Source organism: Calonectris borealis, chromosome 2, assembly GCF_964195595.1.
Source record: "Calonectris borealis chromosome 2, bCalBor7.hap1.2, whole genome shotgun sequence".
Taxonomy (NCBI): domain Eukaryota; kingdom Metazoa; phylum Chordata; class Aves; order Procellariiformes; family Procellariidae; genus Calonectris; species Calonectris borealis.
In genome coordinates, this window is record NC_134313.1 from 137378347 (window position 1) to 137397124 (window position 18778).

The following is an 18778-nucleotide window of genomic DNA, read 5'->3' on the forward strand; positions in this document are numbered from 1 at the left end:
TCTGTCAAAATGTGCTTTCCTACAGTCCTCCAAGTCTGCACACAAACCAGCAATGTGTTTCTGTGGGTGCAACAGGTGGCCCTCCCTTTCTGCAAGCACAGCCTCGACTTCTCTGGTTGTGTACTTCACACAGTAATAGGCTTGCTTCAGGTTCCTGTTCAGTCATTTCGGCTGAGAGAAGGCAAAGGGGAATAGATTAATTTCTTACTAGGATTCATGGTACATTGGCTCTTACTTTCACGGCTTCTTTCTTTGCCTCGGAGGGGAGGAAGCTGTTGTTCCCTGCGATGCCTCTCCAGTTCCTGCTCTTGTCTCTGCTGCTCCAGTTTCTGCTCTTTTTCAAGGAGTTCTTGCTGTTGTTTAATGGCTAGGAGTTCCTGTTGTAACTTGCACAGAACAAAAAGACATGAGAAAGGGCAGTTTGCACTGTTTTCTACATCAGTCCTTGCTAAAACAAGCCCCTTGAGTAACAGTATCAGTGCTTGCTTTTGTGCTTACACTTCTTTTTATCTCTTAACCGACTTTCCCCAGTCTTTTAAGCAGGATAGTGCATTACTCGCTGTCACTAAAATGAACTCTAATGTCAGGTAGCAGCCTGCTGCTCTGGTTTCACTTCTTTCTCTTTTGGCAAAAATGCCTGGAAACTGGCACAGGGTCCTTTGCCAGTGCATCACCCAACTGTGGCTGCTGTGCTCTGCTGCATTTGTCAGCTCCATCGAGCGGAAGCTTAGCACAGTAGCATAATGGCAAGCCGATCAGAAGGAAAAAATGAAAAGAAAGGCAAGATCATAAATTCACGGTCAAAATCCATTATAGAAATCCTATCATAGTGCATTTAATCCCATAAATCATCTTCTTTTTACATTACATGAAGCAGCTCAGAGAAGAGTGAAAACACAACACTTCCAGGGCCTGCCTTCGTTTTACAAATGCAAATAGTATGCACTTGCCTATCAGTTTGATTTGTGGGCACAGTCTCAAACAGTAGCCCAAAAAAGCAGTCTTTTAATATACTCAAAACTGCACATACAGAAAAAACAGCCATATTGAAGTCTGGGTGAAAACCCAGCTTTGTAAAAAGGTAGTTTGATTTTCTGTGGATGTGGTGGCTTCATGAGCTTGATGATTCTCGTAGTACTGCCTTGGTCTGCTGTGAGCAACTTGCTGGTGGGTGCTAGCAGTTTTGCTTGAAAAGGCTTTTATCACACAAATACAGAGAAATAAGCACTCAAACACAATCTCTCAGTCACAGTGAACCTTTCAGGCATGCTCCCTTTTCATGTCTGCCCAAGCATATTCAGTTTGCAGACAAAATGAGGGATAAATGAAAAATACTGCTACCTTTATGTGCTCCTGGAGCTGGGCCTGATGCTGGCGGGTCAGGTTTTCATGCTGCTTCTGAAACTCTGCAATCAGCAGTTGTTTCTGAATCTGCTGCTGCTGCTGGATCAGAAGTAGTTCCTGCTGTAGCTGCTTTTCACGCATAATTGGGTCCACCATGGGAACCATCATCCTGAGATCAGTTCGCAAGTCTAATGGTGAGATAGGCTCTAATCCCACGGGAACCTCTGACTTTACATCCACTGTGGGAAGAAAACAACAAAACGTATATATATTAAATATAACTGGAGAAGGAGAATAGAGATCGTTCCTATTGGGGAAAAGACCAATTTCACTCAAAGACTGCTTAAATGTACAGACCTGACAAAACACTACTGCAATCTACGCTGTACGCAGACTTCAGACATTCCTACTAGCAACTGGAGATTTTACAAATTATTTTATCACTTTCCTTCCATTCTCTGCAAAAATACTCCCAGATCAATATTCTGCCAAATAGACTAAGAAGCGACCCAGTTCTAAAACCATGTCACAGCCTCACGGAGCAATATTTAGTGACAATCTCCTAGGCACTATTAATGCTTCACAATAAACACTCAGGGCACTTCTTCAGTGTAAGATGAAGGCCTTCCAGTTCGCACTGTACTGCAAGAGATTTTCCAAAGCTAGTGTGTAGATTTTCTGAGGATGGTGTTACACATGAACAGCTACCCAATGCTACATAGCTACTGCATGTAAACATACCTGGCAAACACATAGGAATAACACAGATAAAATTTTAGGAAAATAATTTGACACACAAAATTAGAAGTTTTAATACATACAGCTTTTTGAAAAGTGACGACCATGCTTGGAGTGGATTAGACATAACACACTATATATGGCTTGTAAGAAAATGAAAACATCTTGAATTATTCCAATTTGTTGCAGCAATGGTACATATTGTTAATCCAGCATTAAAGTACTTCATGAAGAATCCTGCATTTTTCTATCTCCTTATTTAAATGGAAGGGATTAAAAAGCAGCAGAAGAGAGAAATTTGATGATTTTCACTACAATACTTGTAAAGCTCAGGTTTTCACATTAAGTGAAGGGACAGAGTGTAACTTTATTTGTTTCAAAAGAAAAAAAACACTAGCAAGTAACATTTCTATAAGAGGAAAATAAATAGCAGCTGAGGGTCTCTGCTAAAGCTCTGCAGTTCTGATTCCATCCACGAGAGGACAGTGGAACACAAACACATTCACTCCTGTTCCTACTGCTCCACTATCTTCATAGGAAAATGAGATTATCAACTGAAAGCAAACATGCTGTCGGAAATGACTAGGGAACAAGATTTTAAGCATATTTTCTCCTTTGCTCTGCTACAGCTGTATTTGTTTTCAAGGAAAAAACCAAAATGAAACAGAAATATTCTAGCAAGCAGGAGCAGTAAAACTGAAGCAGCAAAAGTTGAAACTGCAGCAAATGGAGAGAACTGAATTCTAACTGTACGATCAAATATATTAGTAAAAAGTTTTATAAAAAGAAGAGATGAGGCACCAAATGTCTTCTACTGATCATATCCTTTTCTTCTCAAAATTCTGGAAACATACAATTTTCTGGGCCTGTTTTTTTTTTTAAATCCTAGTAACTGTAAACCTCAGAGCATAATTTGCCTTCTTAACCCGCTATCCCAACAGAATGATTGTGTCTAAGTGCTTACTTTTGTTCTGAGACTAATCACTAAATTATAAAAAATCACCTTTAACTTACAAAAACTACTCTTGATTATAAATAATTGCCACAGACCAAGAGAAACGGACAGGCAAACCCCCAGCCTTTCATCCCATTTATTCAGCAGCAATCCACATTCCATTTGTCTAGACTAAATATAGCCACGTTTATACAAGAAATCAATAGTGCTTGCAGAGAGCAGAGCAAAGACATGAATATTTCATCAAACTCGGAGAGAAATGGCAATCAGCAAACTGACAGCAAACCGTGTAGGCTGACTGGCCCTCCAGATAAGTCTCCGGTACTTGGACAATGGCTCATTGCCTGCAAGTCACAATCTTATCATCAGCGCTCTTCTATTTTTAACATTAATTGCATTGCAGGTGACAAAGGCTTATCATGTTTAAAGTGGAGAGACGGATTTTCTTACATCTCCTGTGACAGGGTAATAAGCCTTACTAGGAGCAATAATAGTAACCGGAGCTCGGCAAACCCTGCAGGGTTTGGTTCACAACAGTGTTTGCAAACTGAACCCCGCAGTTTATTTTGCAGATACTGGCTACAAATCAACGCCTATAGGTCTGCACGGCGATTCAGGCTGATGACACTTCCCATCGCTGACGAGCATCCCGCTTCTTCATTTTCAGAGCACTTCTCGTGAGGGGAGGCCTCCAGATTTTTCTAACAATGGAAATTTCCTTCCACTGTTAGTAAAATGTACAACTGAAATCAGGCTCAGTTTGATAAGACACACAGTTTCCAGGATTTTCACACACTCAAATAATAAATCTAGTGCTGGAATATCTACTTCATCAAGTTCAACTTTACCTCATTCCTTAATGTGGGGGAAAATAAACATTAAGGTAGTTTTAGAGACTTGAATCCATAGAAATCAATACATAATCTTTCACGTCATTTAAATGCCAATGTTTACTGACAAATAAAGACAAGCATTTATTTCCTGGCATAAATATTGCTAACAGTAAGGTTACCGCCAATACTACTAGTAACTGCTGACATAGCGGATACTAACTTTTGAGGGTATTTACTGTCTTAAAACTGTAATAGCTAATAGTTAGCTGGATAATAGTCAACCTCATCAACGAAATTATTCTAACCAAGTAACTATAAAATCACCAATCAAACTCAATGGTTTGCTTCTGTCTGTCAGGCAGTCCTAATGCCACAGGCCATTTACATTCTCCTTACTTGTTACCAGCTGACAAGAAAGAGACAAAGCAGCCCCATGGAGCTGCATCAGTGTGAAAAATGTGTAATGGAGCAGAGAATCAGCATCAGTGTCTTTAAAAGCTTTGACTTTTAGCTGAAGCATCCTTCCCCCGCCACCCCAACGCAATTTTAAGTCTCAAAAGAGCAAAGGTGATGCAGGATGTTTATTCTCATCGAGGCTTTTTATGTTTTTTCACCCCCTCTACACAAGGATATATGTATTTTTCAGGTAGAAAAGGAATGTCCTAATCGGTGTCCTCAACTTCCAAACGTCATGAGAAGCAGTGGGATGCAGGACTTTACCAACAGGATTCATCAAGATATTAGCCAAAGAAGGAAAAGAATGGATAATGAAAGAAAATATTAATCAGAGCTTGATAAAGGCTAACTTCACTTTAAGGAGCCTTGTTTTGCAGGACTTCCAGTATCACCGATGGAGCGAGGTTGTAGCAGGCACAATTCAGAGCAGGACCCTGCCTGCACTCTCTCCGCTGCAGTCTGGAGCAGATCCTTCCCAACAGCTCTGCCGACTACAGAGCAAGCCTGGGATTCCTCTCTAAGGTTAAATAAAGACAAACTCTCTGAGCTCTTGTCAGCTGTGGTGAATACAACAATAGGCTGCAGAATATTATCTAAAAACGTTTCTGGAAGCTTGTTGATTCCAGGAAATATGCCAAAATTTGAGTAGAAAAATATTTCCTTTTCAGCTATAACACACTGCAAAAGGCATATGTATTTATTTTTCCTATAAATACTCAATTGCCTTTATCTTGAAACATAACAACAAAAATAGTCTCAGAAGAGCGTCCATATCAATTATATTCCATAGATGGCACTTCCCGCAGTGCTTCTGACATTCTGTGGAAAGAAAATAAGATACTTGCAAAACAGCATGCTTGTTGAGTAGATTTAGATGCTTGGAGCACATGTGAAAAGAGGTAAAAGAGCTTGTTTTAACCCTCAGGCTTTGCTTTTTGAAACCATTTCTTAAATGGGAGTCACTGAAAAACTGTAAGTCTTTCACTAAGAGATGGCATTTCAAGCTTTGTTTCCCGTTACTAGTTTCAATTTCTGGTGTATTAGAATACACAAATCTTCCGAATCACAAGCGTTAAAGGAAAATATCAGAAAATAAAACAGCCCACTTTCTTACCGTCATCTCTCAAGAGGGGCAATCTTCTTTCTTTGTTGGCAGTTACCTTTCTTGGCAGACATTTATGCCATCTTTAAAAACAGGAACTTAAACAAGGTATGTCGCCGTCAGCTGAACAGTCGCCATTCTTTATTTGAGATGCAATGAAGAAGAATTCTAGTAGACTTGCTTACCAGAATATCTCATCTAGAACATTTATGATTCTTACATTAGAGGAACCGTGTGAATTTGCTGGAACTGCAGGGATTCAAGCTAATCCTTTCCCAAAGGAATTTCTCGTTTACGCTGTCGGGCTGGGACAGTAAGGAAGGCTGAGAAAGGAACAGGGCATGAAGCCGGTGAGGCTCTTTCTCCTGCCTTGGTCATCCAAGGCAGCCTTTTACTGGAGAAGCAGTTAAGGTTTATGAAGCGAGCAAGGAGGACTGCAAAAGTTGGAATGTTAAATTAAAATTACATGTGACTAGACAGATGACAAGCTCCTCCAACGAGCAATTTCAGTATTAGGCAATAAAAGCATATTCCCGAAAGCATACCAAAACAAGTAAAACCTAGAAGAATCAATCTGCCAAGAAATGGCCACACCTTGCTCCAGACATCAACTCAGTGAAGCATTACAAAGAAGAGAGAGAATGGGACAGCTGTTTGTACTAGTGGTACTCTTTTGAACTCTGCTCTACAAAACAGAGCCCACCTAAACTTATTATTAACTTGTACAGTACTTTTCATAGTTTTCATATGCTTTTCATAAACTGAAACCAAACCAGAACAGTTTTACACATTTTAGTGTAAAAGAAACTGCCTCCATTTGGCCTCTTCATTCAAAGAAAGTGAAAAACCTTCCTTTTTGCAGGATTAGTCATCAGTCAATCATGACATAATCAGAGCACTACGGAATTCACAGAAAAGAGCTCTAAATGGTGGAAAGAGTGGAAGATTCCCCCTCAATAAAGATAATACTTTAAATTTACTCTCCAGTTTAAACCTAGAATTCTCCAGATTTATGTGCCACCTCATTCAGGACTTGAAAAGCACTGGTACCTGAAAAGCCATAATGGTGTCTTTGAACATACCAAAAAGGAAAAGATTGAAAAAAAGAAATACCGTAGGAGGCTGAAAGTTGCAGGAGTAAGGAACAGAGGGTAGGAGGGCAACTTTGGCAGGCAGGTGAGAGACGAAGTAACTGGCAGGAGATGGGGCAGGAAAAGACTGGCCAGGCAATGAGACACGAGCAGCCGACCAGAGATGGAGCACAGGGAAAGGAGTTAAAACTTCTGAGCTCCCTGCCCTGAGAAGCAGCATTACAGGAGCATTGCTCACTCTGTAATCTAAGAGCAGCCCTGGCACACTGATAAGGCGGCAGTGCTTGGCCTCACCGCCAGTGTAAATAAAGAGCTAATAGAGGAGCAATGTGTCCGCTGTGAGGATGCTGGGAAATTAAGCGAGCAATGTGGTTTTGAATAGCCATGACTAACGAGGACGGAGTCTGGCATGAAAACTACTACAGCAATTGTTCAATGTTCAAACTTGCAGAAAAATGTCCTGATCTGGAGCCCGTTCCGCAGAGGAGAGGCGGCTCGCGGCTTTCTGGGGAAGCTGTGCCACAGCAAGACCTGCACGGCAGACTGCAGGAGCTAGGAGATGAAATTTTAAGAATAACTAGTGACATCAGAAGTACAAGTCAGATGATCAATAAACTGTGAAAGATTAGGTTACCTTCCATGGGATGCTTTTACCATCCCAGCTCTGGTGGGTAAAATCTTGTACCTCAATTCTCAGCTGGTATAATCTGTCATTCCTCTGTTAACTTCAATATAGGCAAAGCTTCTTTACACCACCTGAGAAGGTGATGCAGAATCTCTCTCACAAGTGTAGGGGTGAAAGAAGACAGCCTTGAAAGCATCTCATTTTAATATGGGGATAAAAGCACACGGATTTAGGATGACACTTATAAAAGTTTTCCCCAGTATTTAAAATCAAAAGAAAATTTCCTCCACTCTCACAATTACACTAAAGGATGCATCCAAGCTGAAAAGTGTCCCTTAGATTTCACTGAATGTTATTAAATATTTTTGATTAATTATATTTCCTCAATCATAGTCTGGATTTTTGGTTGTCACAGGCAAGGGAAGCAGAAAGAAGACAGCAAATGCAAATGGAAGATTTTTTTCAAAAGCAACACAATGACTTTTCATGGCAGTTAAGTACTCAATTGCAATCTGTACTTTTAAAACTTCCTCGCTTGGAAAGGAAAAGCACAAGAAATTAAGACACATTTCAGCTCAGAAAAAATATTTTCCAGTTATTTTCTTGGATTATCTTTCAAGAGTCAGTAATTATTTTAAACAGTACTATCACCGAATTAGAAGTATAAATGAACTGTCAAACCTGATGAGGCACTCAATTGAGTTTATGGTATTAAGGAGAAGTGTAATAAATTAGACTAGAAATGTATTCCCCTTTGTTCTATTAAAGGGATCTTATCATGATTATATTTTTTCCCTATTTCTTTTAAGTGTTTGCATACATGTCATAATGAGAAGTAAAATAAATGCAAACAGGGATCTGGCCTTTGATTTACCATTCTCTTATTTCCCCAGGGCCTGGAAAGGAAGCTCAAACCACCACAAACTTCTAAAATATCAGTGAGAGGCCTTGAAATACCAACACTGAAGTTACAGCTAGCTGGCTTTTGTAAAAAATCAAAGGCTTTATTATATTGATTTACTAAAATCAGATTCCTTCTCTGCAAACAGGCTTTTGAGGCAAACAGTCATAACAAATACAAACATAAATGCCATCTAATTTGTTATAGCCAAGAAGTTTTTAAATGTTACAGTGTTCACTGTTTCTTCTCTACTGAATACATGAGCAAAAGTTCCACTTAGGAGCTTACCAGAGTTCATGCAAATATCAGGCCAACCACTTCTGTCGGAGGAATAAAGGCATATGTGCCCAGAAAATCACATCAGAATGTGAAACGCTTTTAAACTCAAACCTGGGATGATCTGTTATCAAGAAAGCCAAGCTGAGCTATATTTGGGTTTCTGAGTTACTTTATTTACATTTCAGCTGGGAGAACTCTTACACAGGCATTCTCTACACCCATCAGCACATAGGCACATTTTCACTTTCCAGAAAATGCCCTTTTGATACAAGGAATCCGAATATCCTGAATTCTAGATACTGCTGCTCCGGGCAAGACAAAAATAGGACAAAGATAAATGTACATACAGTTAAAAATGTAGAATTTCTATGTAACTTTCTTCTCAGTTCCAAAGTCTATGACATACTGTTGATACTATTAAATAATGATAATATATCAGTGTTAATTATGCTGTTGATACATGGTATTGGGTTAGCCTATTTGACCATAATGTGCCCACCCCATGGCATGTGTGCACAAGAAATGACAGGGAGGAATGTAAAATGGCATTCTTTCGGCTGTGTATCTTCTGTGCACGGATCAATATCACTGTCAGCCATATCATATTGAAGATGCCAAAAAAGGTTTGGTTTGGTGGCAGCACCACTTAGCGGTTGCAAAACTAAGTAGGTACAATATCTCCAAATCAGTAGGTACCAGCTTATCACTACCTGCTGGTCACTTCATTAGAGCCTTAAAATTAATTCATTAAAATGAAAGCATGTGTGGCATAAATCTGTGGGCGTGTACTTGCATACATACATAATTCTTGCATCGTATCCTGAAATGCTCAGAAAAAGCAAAGAGCAAACATGATACAATAGATTCCTCTCACCTCCCTTTTTAAAACAGGTATAATGCTAGATGCTACAAACACACGAGAAGGGCAATATGCTTTTAATTGTGTCAGTGTTATTATACATTAAAAGACAGCGTACAAAGTCCGCCAGGTTGCTAAGGGCACCATGAGGGGTTCTAGAGACCTACTACGTCCTTGCCTCATCCCTCATCCAGAGACAATACGAGGCTGCTGCAAATGGTACCAAATACATCCAGAACACATGATTTTCACTTACTTTTCCTTCATCTCTTCTCCACCTGTGAATACTGCAGGCACATTGATGGCAATGTTGAGTTTTACACCTGCTGAATAATTCCCAATGGTGGGAATACCACTACTCCAATCCCAAGTGGATGACGTAGAGAAAGAGGAGAGGGGAAAAAGCTCTTCCTTGAAGTGAGATACCAAAGGTAAACAGCTACCGTTTGGGCATGCCAGCAGGTATATCCTGACGCATCATCGGACAGCGTGCTCCAGGCAAATTAGACAGCGGGTGGAGGTTTGCTGAACAAGTATCCCCAAATAGCTTTGCTATTTCAGGGGTGTGACAGCCAGTCCTCCAAATGAAAACCTTGGAAGGCAAGATACAGTGCAAATCTTTCAAGGAACTCTTGGCAACTTTGTATTTTAGGGAAAAAGAGGATGACCCCAAAAATGCATTGAAAAGAATATTTTCCAGTTCCCAGTTCTTTTTATTTTTGTAGCTGTATGTGCTCCCCAAGATGCTGCAATATTTAGGGTTTTCTTTTTTCTTCTTTTTTACTGCTTAGCAAAAACTATCATGTACGTGTAACTTACTAAGCTCACAACCTCTCTGTTATGCCCAGGAAATCAAGAAAGACCTTCTATTATTCCAGTGTTTTCCACATTTATGGAATGTCCTGATCTTTGTCAAGCATGGGGCTAAAAATGGTTTTGATCCCAAGTACAGAAAAAGGGAGGACCAAACTGAAAACTCCCACAGAGGAGGGGAAAAATCCAACAGAAGGATAATAAAACCTTTTAAAGAATCTTTCTGTTGGGAGATTAAATGAGATGCCAGTCAGAGACCAGCAACACAATACTACTTACTATGCTAGCTCAGAAATAACACTCTTATGTATCCTACGCAAAATTAACAATTGCAGATGTTTATTAGCAAAGATGTATTTGTTTGTATTATATATTTTTTCCTATTCTGCTCCCCTTTGTACCACGTTGCCTTGGACTGCAGCATAGTCAGGGGAGTGTGTCTTCCTCTGCTCACATAAAACACCTAGTATATTTGCAAAGTGACTGAAATAAAATGAATAAGTAATACTAGATCACTGGTTTGCCATTTTTCAGAAGTCCACCTGTTGGATTACTGATACCTAACAGCAGAAGAGATTACAGCATGCATAGAGAAAACACTATAGGTAAGGCAGGGAAAATGAAAGGGAAATGTATGGTCCCAATGATGATGCAGAGCAAAAGAAAGAAGGTAGAGTTTATTAGACTGCAAAATTGAATTAGGAGTGGCAGAAGATGAAAAGGGACAAACAATACAGCTGATGGGAATATTGTGCAGCAGTCAAGCCCCAAAGTTGGATGGACAACAACGTCAATAGGCAGAGAAGATGGGCTGCTCTAAAGAAAGTAAGGAGGAGTTTCTGAGGAAGATCCCTCTCAGCTTGATGAAAGGGCTGTGAAGGTTTTAAAGGTCTTGATTTAATCTATTTTCTGCTGCAGACAGAGTATGTCTTTCAGGGAACAACCTTGACTACCATGCAGATGGCCTCATTTCCATTACTAAGACATTACGTAAGGCAGGCACTCCAGTAAAAGAGATTACACAAAATATACAAAAAGCATTATGAACTCACAAGCAAGGAAATGCCAATCTTACAGGATGCTTACTTACAGTTCTGTCTCATTAATGTGAAGACAGTTGTGGTTTTATAGCGTATAGATCCAAACCATAACCATTTGCAGTAAGTAATCACAAAAAGTCTCTCTCTCATATTCTGCCATTTGGGATTTGGGGCAGTTACATGAAAAAAGGAGACAGACATCTCAGGTTCACAGCTTTAATCTAAATAATGCAGAACTCTTCCATTTTATAACAAAAGGGTGTCCTGGCAAAGACAAATCTTTAGATGTGTACTTCTAAAATCAAATAATGTTCTTGAGCTGAAAAAAATCCCAAACTAGGTATATAACATCTCATTCATGTAATTCTGTGACACACTTAACATCATCACTATTACACTACTTATCTAAATTCCTCCTTTCCTATTTTTCCTCTTTTCACCACAGTAAATTATTTCAACCCTACTGTGTCCATATCTTTGTTAACTTTATTTCGACTACCTACTTTGATTCCTTGAAAACATGTGCTGTAAATATCTGCCCTAAATTCAAAAGATTGCAGATAGCAAAAGCAACTTACCACTAACATTGCACCCTGTATGACAGAAAGAAAAGTTACTGCTATTTTTTTGTAATGATGTAACACTAAGCTTAGAAACATTATTCATGATTTGTGCTCTCCAGACTAAAGAGGTCTCGGAAAGGCTCCCTCCGGAATGCAGAGACATGATTTCAACACCAGAGGGAGTCAATCTGATTTTTCAGGTCGCCTGAAAAATTAGAATGAACAGAAAAAGCACTGAGAAGGGGAGAAACTGCTAACAAATACCGTAGTTTATATCCAGATATATGTGGATACCAAACACAATGAAAACAAACCTTAATTGGGATTCTGTTCATTGAGATAAGAAAATTACCTTTTTTGCTTTAAGTGTTCATTGACAAAATTCTTGTTAGTATACTTTTCCTGTATGACTTCAGATTAATAAAATTTTAAGGAATCAAACACTAATAATTGACATCATCAGAACGATACTCATATTTCTATCCAACTTACTACTCTTTCTTTATTTGAGTTCAATACTCATAAGTCTGTTTCAGACATACGCTGGCTCAACTCAAAACTGTAAATACAGCAGGTTTTCTTCAGTTTATTTACGATTTAGTCACCTTAATCAGCAAGTAGAGTTATGGACTTACGATGGTGAGTATAGGAGAGAAACTGACATTTCTACTCACTCTGCCAAACATTTGTCTTCGTAATTTTTGAGCATTGTAAAAGCAAACTATAGGAATTATTAAGATGATGGCAACTTTCTCAGTACATTAGCTGGAGATATTTTCCATGATTATTATTCTACATAAATACTGAAAAATGGTTCTGCATTCTGTAATATTCCAGAAACTAATGCAATGAAACACTTCTAAGAAATTCGTCTGTTATGTCAAAAGACACAGCCACAGAAAAATTCTACACAATACTGATGCCACTTAGCAAGCGCAGTTCAGAAAACTAGAAATCCCAAAGTTATTACCCATTTTTGTTTTTCCGCATTTCAGCAGGTTCATTTCTTACTAGTGGGTTGGTTGTTTCTCTCTTCATCTCAACTCATCTGACACGCAGAAAGCCAGTCAAGCCAGTGAGCACTTCTTTAGTCTCAAATGAAAGATTCTTTCTCAAGCAAGTTTTTCCAGAAGTTAAATTTCCTATTAAGAAGTCTACAAAAATCAGTGGGAACTCTTCTCAAATTTCAAGTTTTAGAAATCTGCAGATTAGGCCTGGAACATGCACACTAGGCTGACTGCTTGAATGGAGTCAAGCACTCAAAATTACTCTTCAAGAAACTCTTTGGGTCCTTTGAGAACCTCAGCCTATCATTTAAATAAATCCTAGTCATATTGAAACCCCCACCTTCCACTTAACACATTAATCATTCAGAGCAGAAGTTCCCTCTCATCAGACCTAAGATGAACAAATCTTAGCACACTGCAATAAGAAGCACATTTAGTCCTCTTGCCTGAGCTTTTGAGCCTGGCTGGAAATGTCGTTACAAACTAAAATTCTGCAATACAAGGGGCAACATGAAAGTAAGTGCTTGGTTTCTGCACTTCAAGCAGAACTTTTTGTGATCAATGAGATAGCATTAACAATATGTTATGGAATTATTGCATCAGACATTGCATATTAAGGACTGGGAGAAGGCAGCAGCACAACTAATTTAAGTTTTGCCATGGAAAGGCTGTAATACTGATTTCAAGGTAAAGCACTGAGCGAGCTTGGTACCATACAGAAGTCATTAATACGTTCACTTTAACAAGAGACAAACTGAATCTAGCCTGAAACCTCCTCATCAATGCACTGCAGAAGGCTGGATCCCGAGATTTTCAACAGAGCATCTTATTTGCAGCAGCAGCAGCAGCATCCCTTACTAGGTTCTTCGGTTCAGTATAATTTGTTTTCTTTCTCAGAAATTAAAAATTCTTCCTGACTGCAGTAATCTGCCTGATTTTCAGACTTCCTCTTTCTTACTCAAAGTATTTCAAAAGCTACCAGGAAGTGATTTTCAATGGTAGTATTTTATTGAAAGTATTATAATGAAGCATAGTAAAATAATTACAAACAAAATGGAAATAATTTCTGATGTGTCCAGAAAGTACAGCTTCACTTTCTATGGCTTTTTATATTTATGCCATGCACGTTTATATTTCTTAGAGTTATGCTGCTAAGAAACAGGAATTTATTTTGGCTAATGAGGTTATTTATTCTAATTTTAGATATGCTTGTGTTTGGTTTTCTTCCCTTAATTAGGATCTGATAGTGAATACCTGAATTGAAATTTCTATACTGTTACGGATTTCCCTGTAGCCAGCCTCAGTCCACCACTCTCTCTGCTGACTGAAAGTTTAATTAATTAAATGAACGCTGAGACCATGGTAGTATATCCATAAAGCATGTTTCATGCAATGTCTTAGGAATTGAACATGATGAATATACCACATGAAGCTGACTTCCCCCTACTTACCAACATAAAACACCATTTCCTAGAACTACCACAAAATCTACACGACCACTAGCTACTCATCGTTGTGGACAGAACCACTCTGCAGAAAGTATAGGAATAATAGGGTCTGCACATAGCATAAATATGGAGAGAATGACCGAGAGTCAGTCCACCTGAGGGAAAGGAGGTCTGGAAATGCAGACAATGGAGATGTCATTGATTTCACTCATTCCAGGTATGTGAGTACTACTCTGTCAGTTGAGAGCTATGCACCTGATGAAACACCACAAAGCAAAGCTGATACCCAATACTACTATCTTTCACTTTCTCCACAACTCAGAGTCCCCAAGTGACAAACTGACTAGCTCTTGGCTCAGAAAGAGCTCGCTTATGCACCCATAAAATTCCATTTCATTTCCAATCACACCTACATCTGCCAGAGAAAAAAAGAAAAATGAAATTGATAGTCAACACATATGCAAAAGCGCTTCTCAAGGATTTACCTTTAATGCCTTTTGAATACAGGTAAAATGAATGGCTCACCTTCCATGCCAGAGCTGATAAAAAACCAGCATATGATCTTTCTTAAAAAATGGGAAACGACCAAATGTCACTCTCCATTACCTTCTTAATGCATCCATTTCCAGAACTTGCATCATCTTTTACAGATCTTGCTTCACCACATCTTAAAGGACATTCTGATAAAGAGGAGACTAGTTGCAGACTGGGATGAAGTTGCTGAGATCTCACCACTAATTACAAGGAGGCTGACTTCAGACAGTGCCGTGCTATATTTATCACCCACCTCTAAAAAGTTATGGAAATCCAATGCCATAAAGCTACATGACTTGGGATCACAAGGCTGAACAACTGTAGATCCTGCACTCCTTGGAACAAGGAGACCAAGGATTCTTTGTTAGTCAACAATGACATATATATGGTCGTATGCCATACAGGATGCAATTTTGTGCAAATACATTTATACTGACACCATGTTATTGTGGCATAAGGTGAAGATCTCACCAACACTACTGGGTGGGACCCCCCCTTCTGTTGACAGGGGCAAATTATTACAGTGAACAGTTAACAATAAAATCATTAGGGATCATTTGAAATCCTTTTTTTTGGAACCATCTGACACCATTTTTGCTGCCACACACTTGAAATTTAGCTTATTGAAATGTGTAATTTTTGACTGGAAATGATGTCCGACAACAGGATATTCAGCTTTTGATTCCTGTATGCCAGCCAAAGGACACAACATATATATCCAGATACACAGTTTAATACCACAATAAATGAAATAAAAAAAAAAGAAAAAAATCAATAAACTTTGTCCCTTCCGCCATTCAAACCCTCAATAAAACCCATTGAAACAGCACCTTATGACTTTCATCCAATGATGGCCTTTCACAACCATCTGAAGACACACACAAAATCTTGCCAGTCACTCAGAAATCTGGCTAAAGGCCTCAAACTTCCAGAACCAAGTGAAAATCCTGCGGCCCCATGAACAGTTATCTGCTACAGTCCAAATGTCCTAAGAAATCACCTGTGTGCAGACTACACAAAAGATCTTCAGAATTCAGAAAGGTTGCCCACATGGAACTACTCCAGAGCACGGCGGGTAAAGAAACTAGTGCCCACTTCAATTATTTCTGAGATCTCAGAGTGACATTAAACCTCTTCTGATCTATCTTCTGCCTTTCCAGTACGGACCTGCTGATCATCTTTCCCTCAAATGAACGAGGTAGGCTACATGGAAAATCACCCACTAAACCTTCCAGCCCTTTAAATAAAGCCCTTTGCTGGGACCTTACAGGGCATGTTTTCCCCGTGTGTGCGTTCAGTTCCACGTGTTTCTGAGTTCAAAACACTGCTACAGCAATGAGATTATCCTGATAATGCCAGGCAGGCTCACATGACACAAGCTTCAATGCAGTGTCCACCCAGGCTTAAAACTCTCCTGGCTTTTCTGATTTTGATATCAAAGCTGGTGGACACACTCAAATACCTACCTCCTGCAACCTCCCATCTGCAGAAACTGCCATCACAAATTTGTTCATTACCATTATTACAAAGAGAGAGAAAAAGTAACTTACTTGCAAAGCAAAAGCCATTCCGACCCGAGAAGTATGTCTTTTTCTGAAATAAACGTTACTCGGTTCTAAGAATTCGCACAATTCACTTCCTTTGCTCTTCCTTGACAATGTCTATTTAGAAGAGATCTATTTATTCCTCAGCGCATTTCACAGTTCCTGTTTCTAAATGAGAATCATATTAACAAAGGGTAGAAAGACATAAACATGTCTCAAGAAAGCAAGACTGATTTCTACAATGTATGTATGGTGCTGTTTCCAGAGGGGAAAAAAAACCCAAAACCTTCAAAGATGGGCATCAATGCAGTTAGCCTTTCAAGACCTACTTATCCTACCATGAACTTGCTGAAAAGGAGAGATGGAAGTAAAAAGGTGTTTAAGATAAAATGAATAATTGGAGATAATTGTATTACAATATAAACAGTTTCCAATTTACCATTCATAAATAAATGTCAAAACTGACCTTCCAAGAAACAGATCTGCAACTATTTCGTGATAAATGATTGTCCGTTCACCTATTATTGTCATTGGATTACACACACTTCTTCCTTCCTGTAATCCAGTGGACTCCATGTTGCAGTAATTTCAAGATGATATATTGTACTTTCCAAAAAAACCTGGCAGAGTGAAGGGAATCCACTTCCCACAAATTCACTCCATGCATAGTTATTACTCTCATCTCATTATTTTTCTGCTCAAACTAAACCACCTATGTCCTATTTCATTCTGCAATATTTTCAGTAAAAAAAGTTCAAATACATATAAACCGTCTGAAAGAATACAGAGGTCCACAGCACAGACAGCAAAAAGAGCAAAGGAACTGCAGGAAAAAAAAAACCCAACCAACCATATTTAAGGAGATTATGTAGTGAAATCCAGATTCTTTTGTGTGTTTCGAACAGATACTGTGTATTTTGCTCCCTTCCCACGCTCTTTGTAAGCTCTTCACCATCACCTCCAGGTACCACTCGTGACTATGTAACGTGCTGGTACCTCCTCCCACTGTGAAACTTTACTGGTAGGGTCATTGAAGCAGTGGTATATGTTGGCATGGGCTCGCAGAGCTGTTTTCATCCCTTCCCTGTGGTTTCCTTTTCCACAGTAGGCTACCCAATATTCCAAGGCACAGTCTGAACCAGTATAAACTTCCTGCTAAATGACTGCGGTTCCAGTCCTCAGCCCGACCTTGGGGACCAGGGACTGACCACAGTCTCTTAAGTACAGAAGTATCAACATGCTACTGGAGCTGCTGAGTAAAATGATTAATACATGAAATACCTCTATCTGCTAGCACAGTATGTTCTTAACCGTTTTCTTAGGCTTTTTGGAATCTGTAGTTTGCACCACCATAAAAGAACAAAATAAAAACACAAACCCATAAAGGTTTCTTCTCAAAATACTTTTTCTTGCCATAACATAAACTCCACCGCGTCTCTGTATGCCATTAAAACAAATGATGTACTTGAAAGTAATATTATTTGAAAAATATCCTTAATAGTGAAATTCTTGAAATTTTGTTACATTTATATTCTATAAATATGCTATAATTTTATATTTGTGTTAATTTTAATATTTTATTTTTTTAACTATTAAAACATACCACAAACAAAACAATTCAGTCGAAAGCTGCAGAAGCACTGGGGTCAGTGCTATTGTAAAACAATCAAGCTAAAAAGGAAGAGCAACTGTAGAAAAAGGTAACATCAACTTTATTTTACGTTTACATTTGAACTTTATATAAACATATAAAGAGAGCTAGATTAAGAAACAGACTCTATAAGGCCATGCCAAGAGCTGCAAAACAAAGAACCATTTGATCATACTAGAATAGAGTATCTCCTCTTATATAATGTTCCAGGTAATGGCTAGTATAGAAAGCTAAAGAAAAATGGCTCAAGTATAATCATTATTCCTAAATCTGAGAAGAGCTTAAAATTACACCTCAGGGAGCTAAGCTGCTTCACGCTGTGCGTAAGCTGCACATCTCCTCTCCCAGCAGTTCTCGCCAGCCCTCCCAAGCCGGGTGCAGACCATAACAGATCGGCTGTCACAACCCTTTCCCCGGAGAAAAGGAGGAGCTCCCTGCTCCTGTTTTATGAAAGGAGGTGAGATGCTGGCTGAAGTCACTCTGAGTATGTGTGGCGTGAGTCTTAATGACAGTCATATGAGATATGCCCAGCGATAGCCCCAATAGCCTTAATAAACCAATATGTATTATCAGAGCCCGTAAGAAGTAAGTGTGAGCGCGGTGAAACAAGCAGGAATTGTGTAAGCAGCGAGCACAAGGAACTTTTCTTCAGGGATGAATATGAATCCTACATCCCACACTTGGCTAGTAAAACATAATCCTCTATTTAATACAATTAAGCCAATTAACACCATATGAACACTATTTCAAAACTTGTCGAGTTGGGTAGCCTCATGCCTTGGGAACAGCCTTCATTCAGCAATGATAAACCCACTCCCACATTAGGCAGAACTCTCATGGCACAGGAGCACCACTTGAGATCAAAAAATAGCCCATGATAACTGATGTTGACAACTCCCAGTAGCAACCTCCCAGTCATTTCAGTGACTGTTCTTGCAGCCTGTGAAAGACAGAGCCACCAATATGAAGCTAATAGTCTTGAACTAGTTTCAATC

The 18778-nt window shown here is 39.1% G+C and overlaps 1 protein-coding gene across 5 annotated transcripts in view; it reads right to left on the reverse strand.

Moving 5' to 3' along the window:
- HDAC9 (histone deacetylase 9) overlaps positions 1 to 18778 on the reverse strand; it is a 283155-nt gene that overhangs the window by 228624 nt on the left and 35753 nt on the right. For 2 of the 5 annotated variants that reach the window (XM_075143616.1, XM_075143619.1), the window contains exons 2-3: positions 1342 to 1583; positions 236 to 377 (exon numbers count right to left, since the gene is read on the reverse strand). In XM_075143616.1, the coding sequence (XP_074999717.1) occupies positions 236 to 377; positions 1342 to 1583 (384 nt within the window). Of the gene's footprint in view, positions 1 to 208; positions 387 to 1341; positions 1584 to 18778 lie in introns of all 5 variants that reach the window. The other 3 variants (XM_075143615.1, XM_075143618.1, XM_075143617.1) reach the window with 2 other exon arrangements.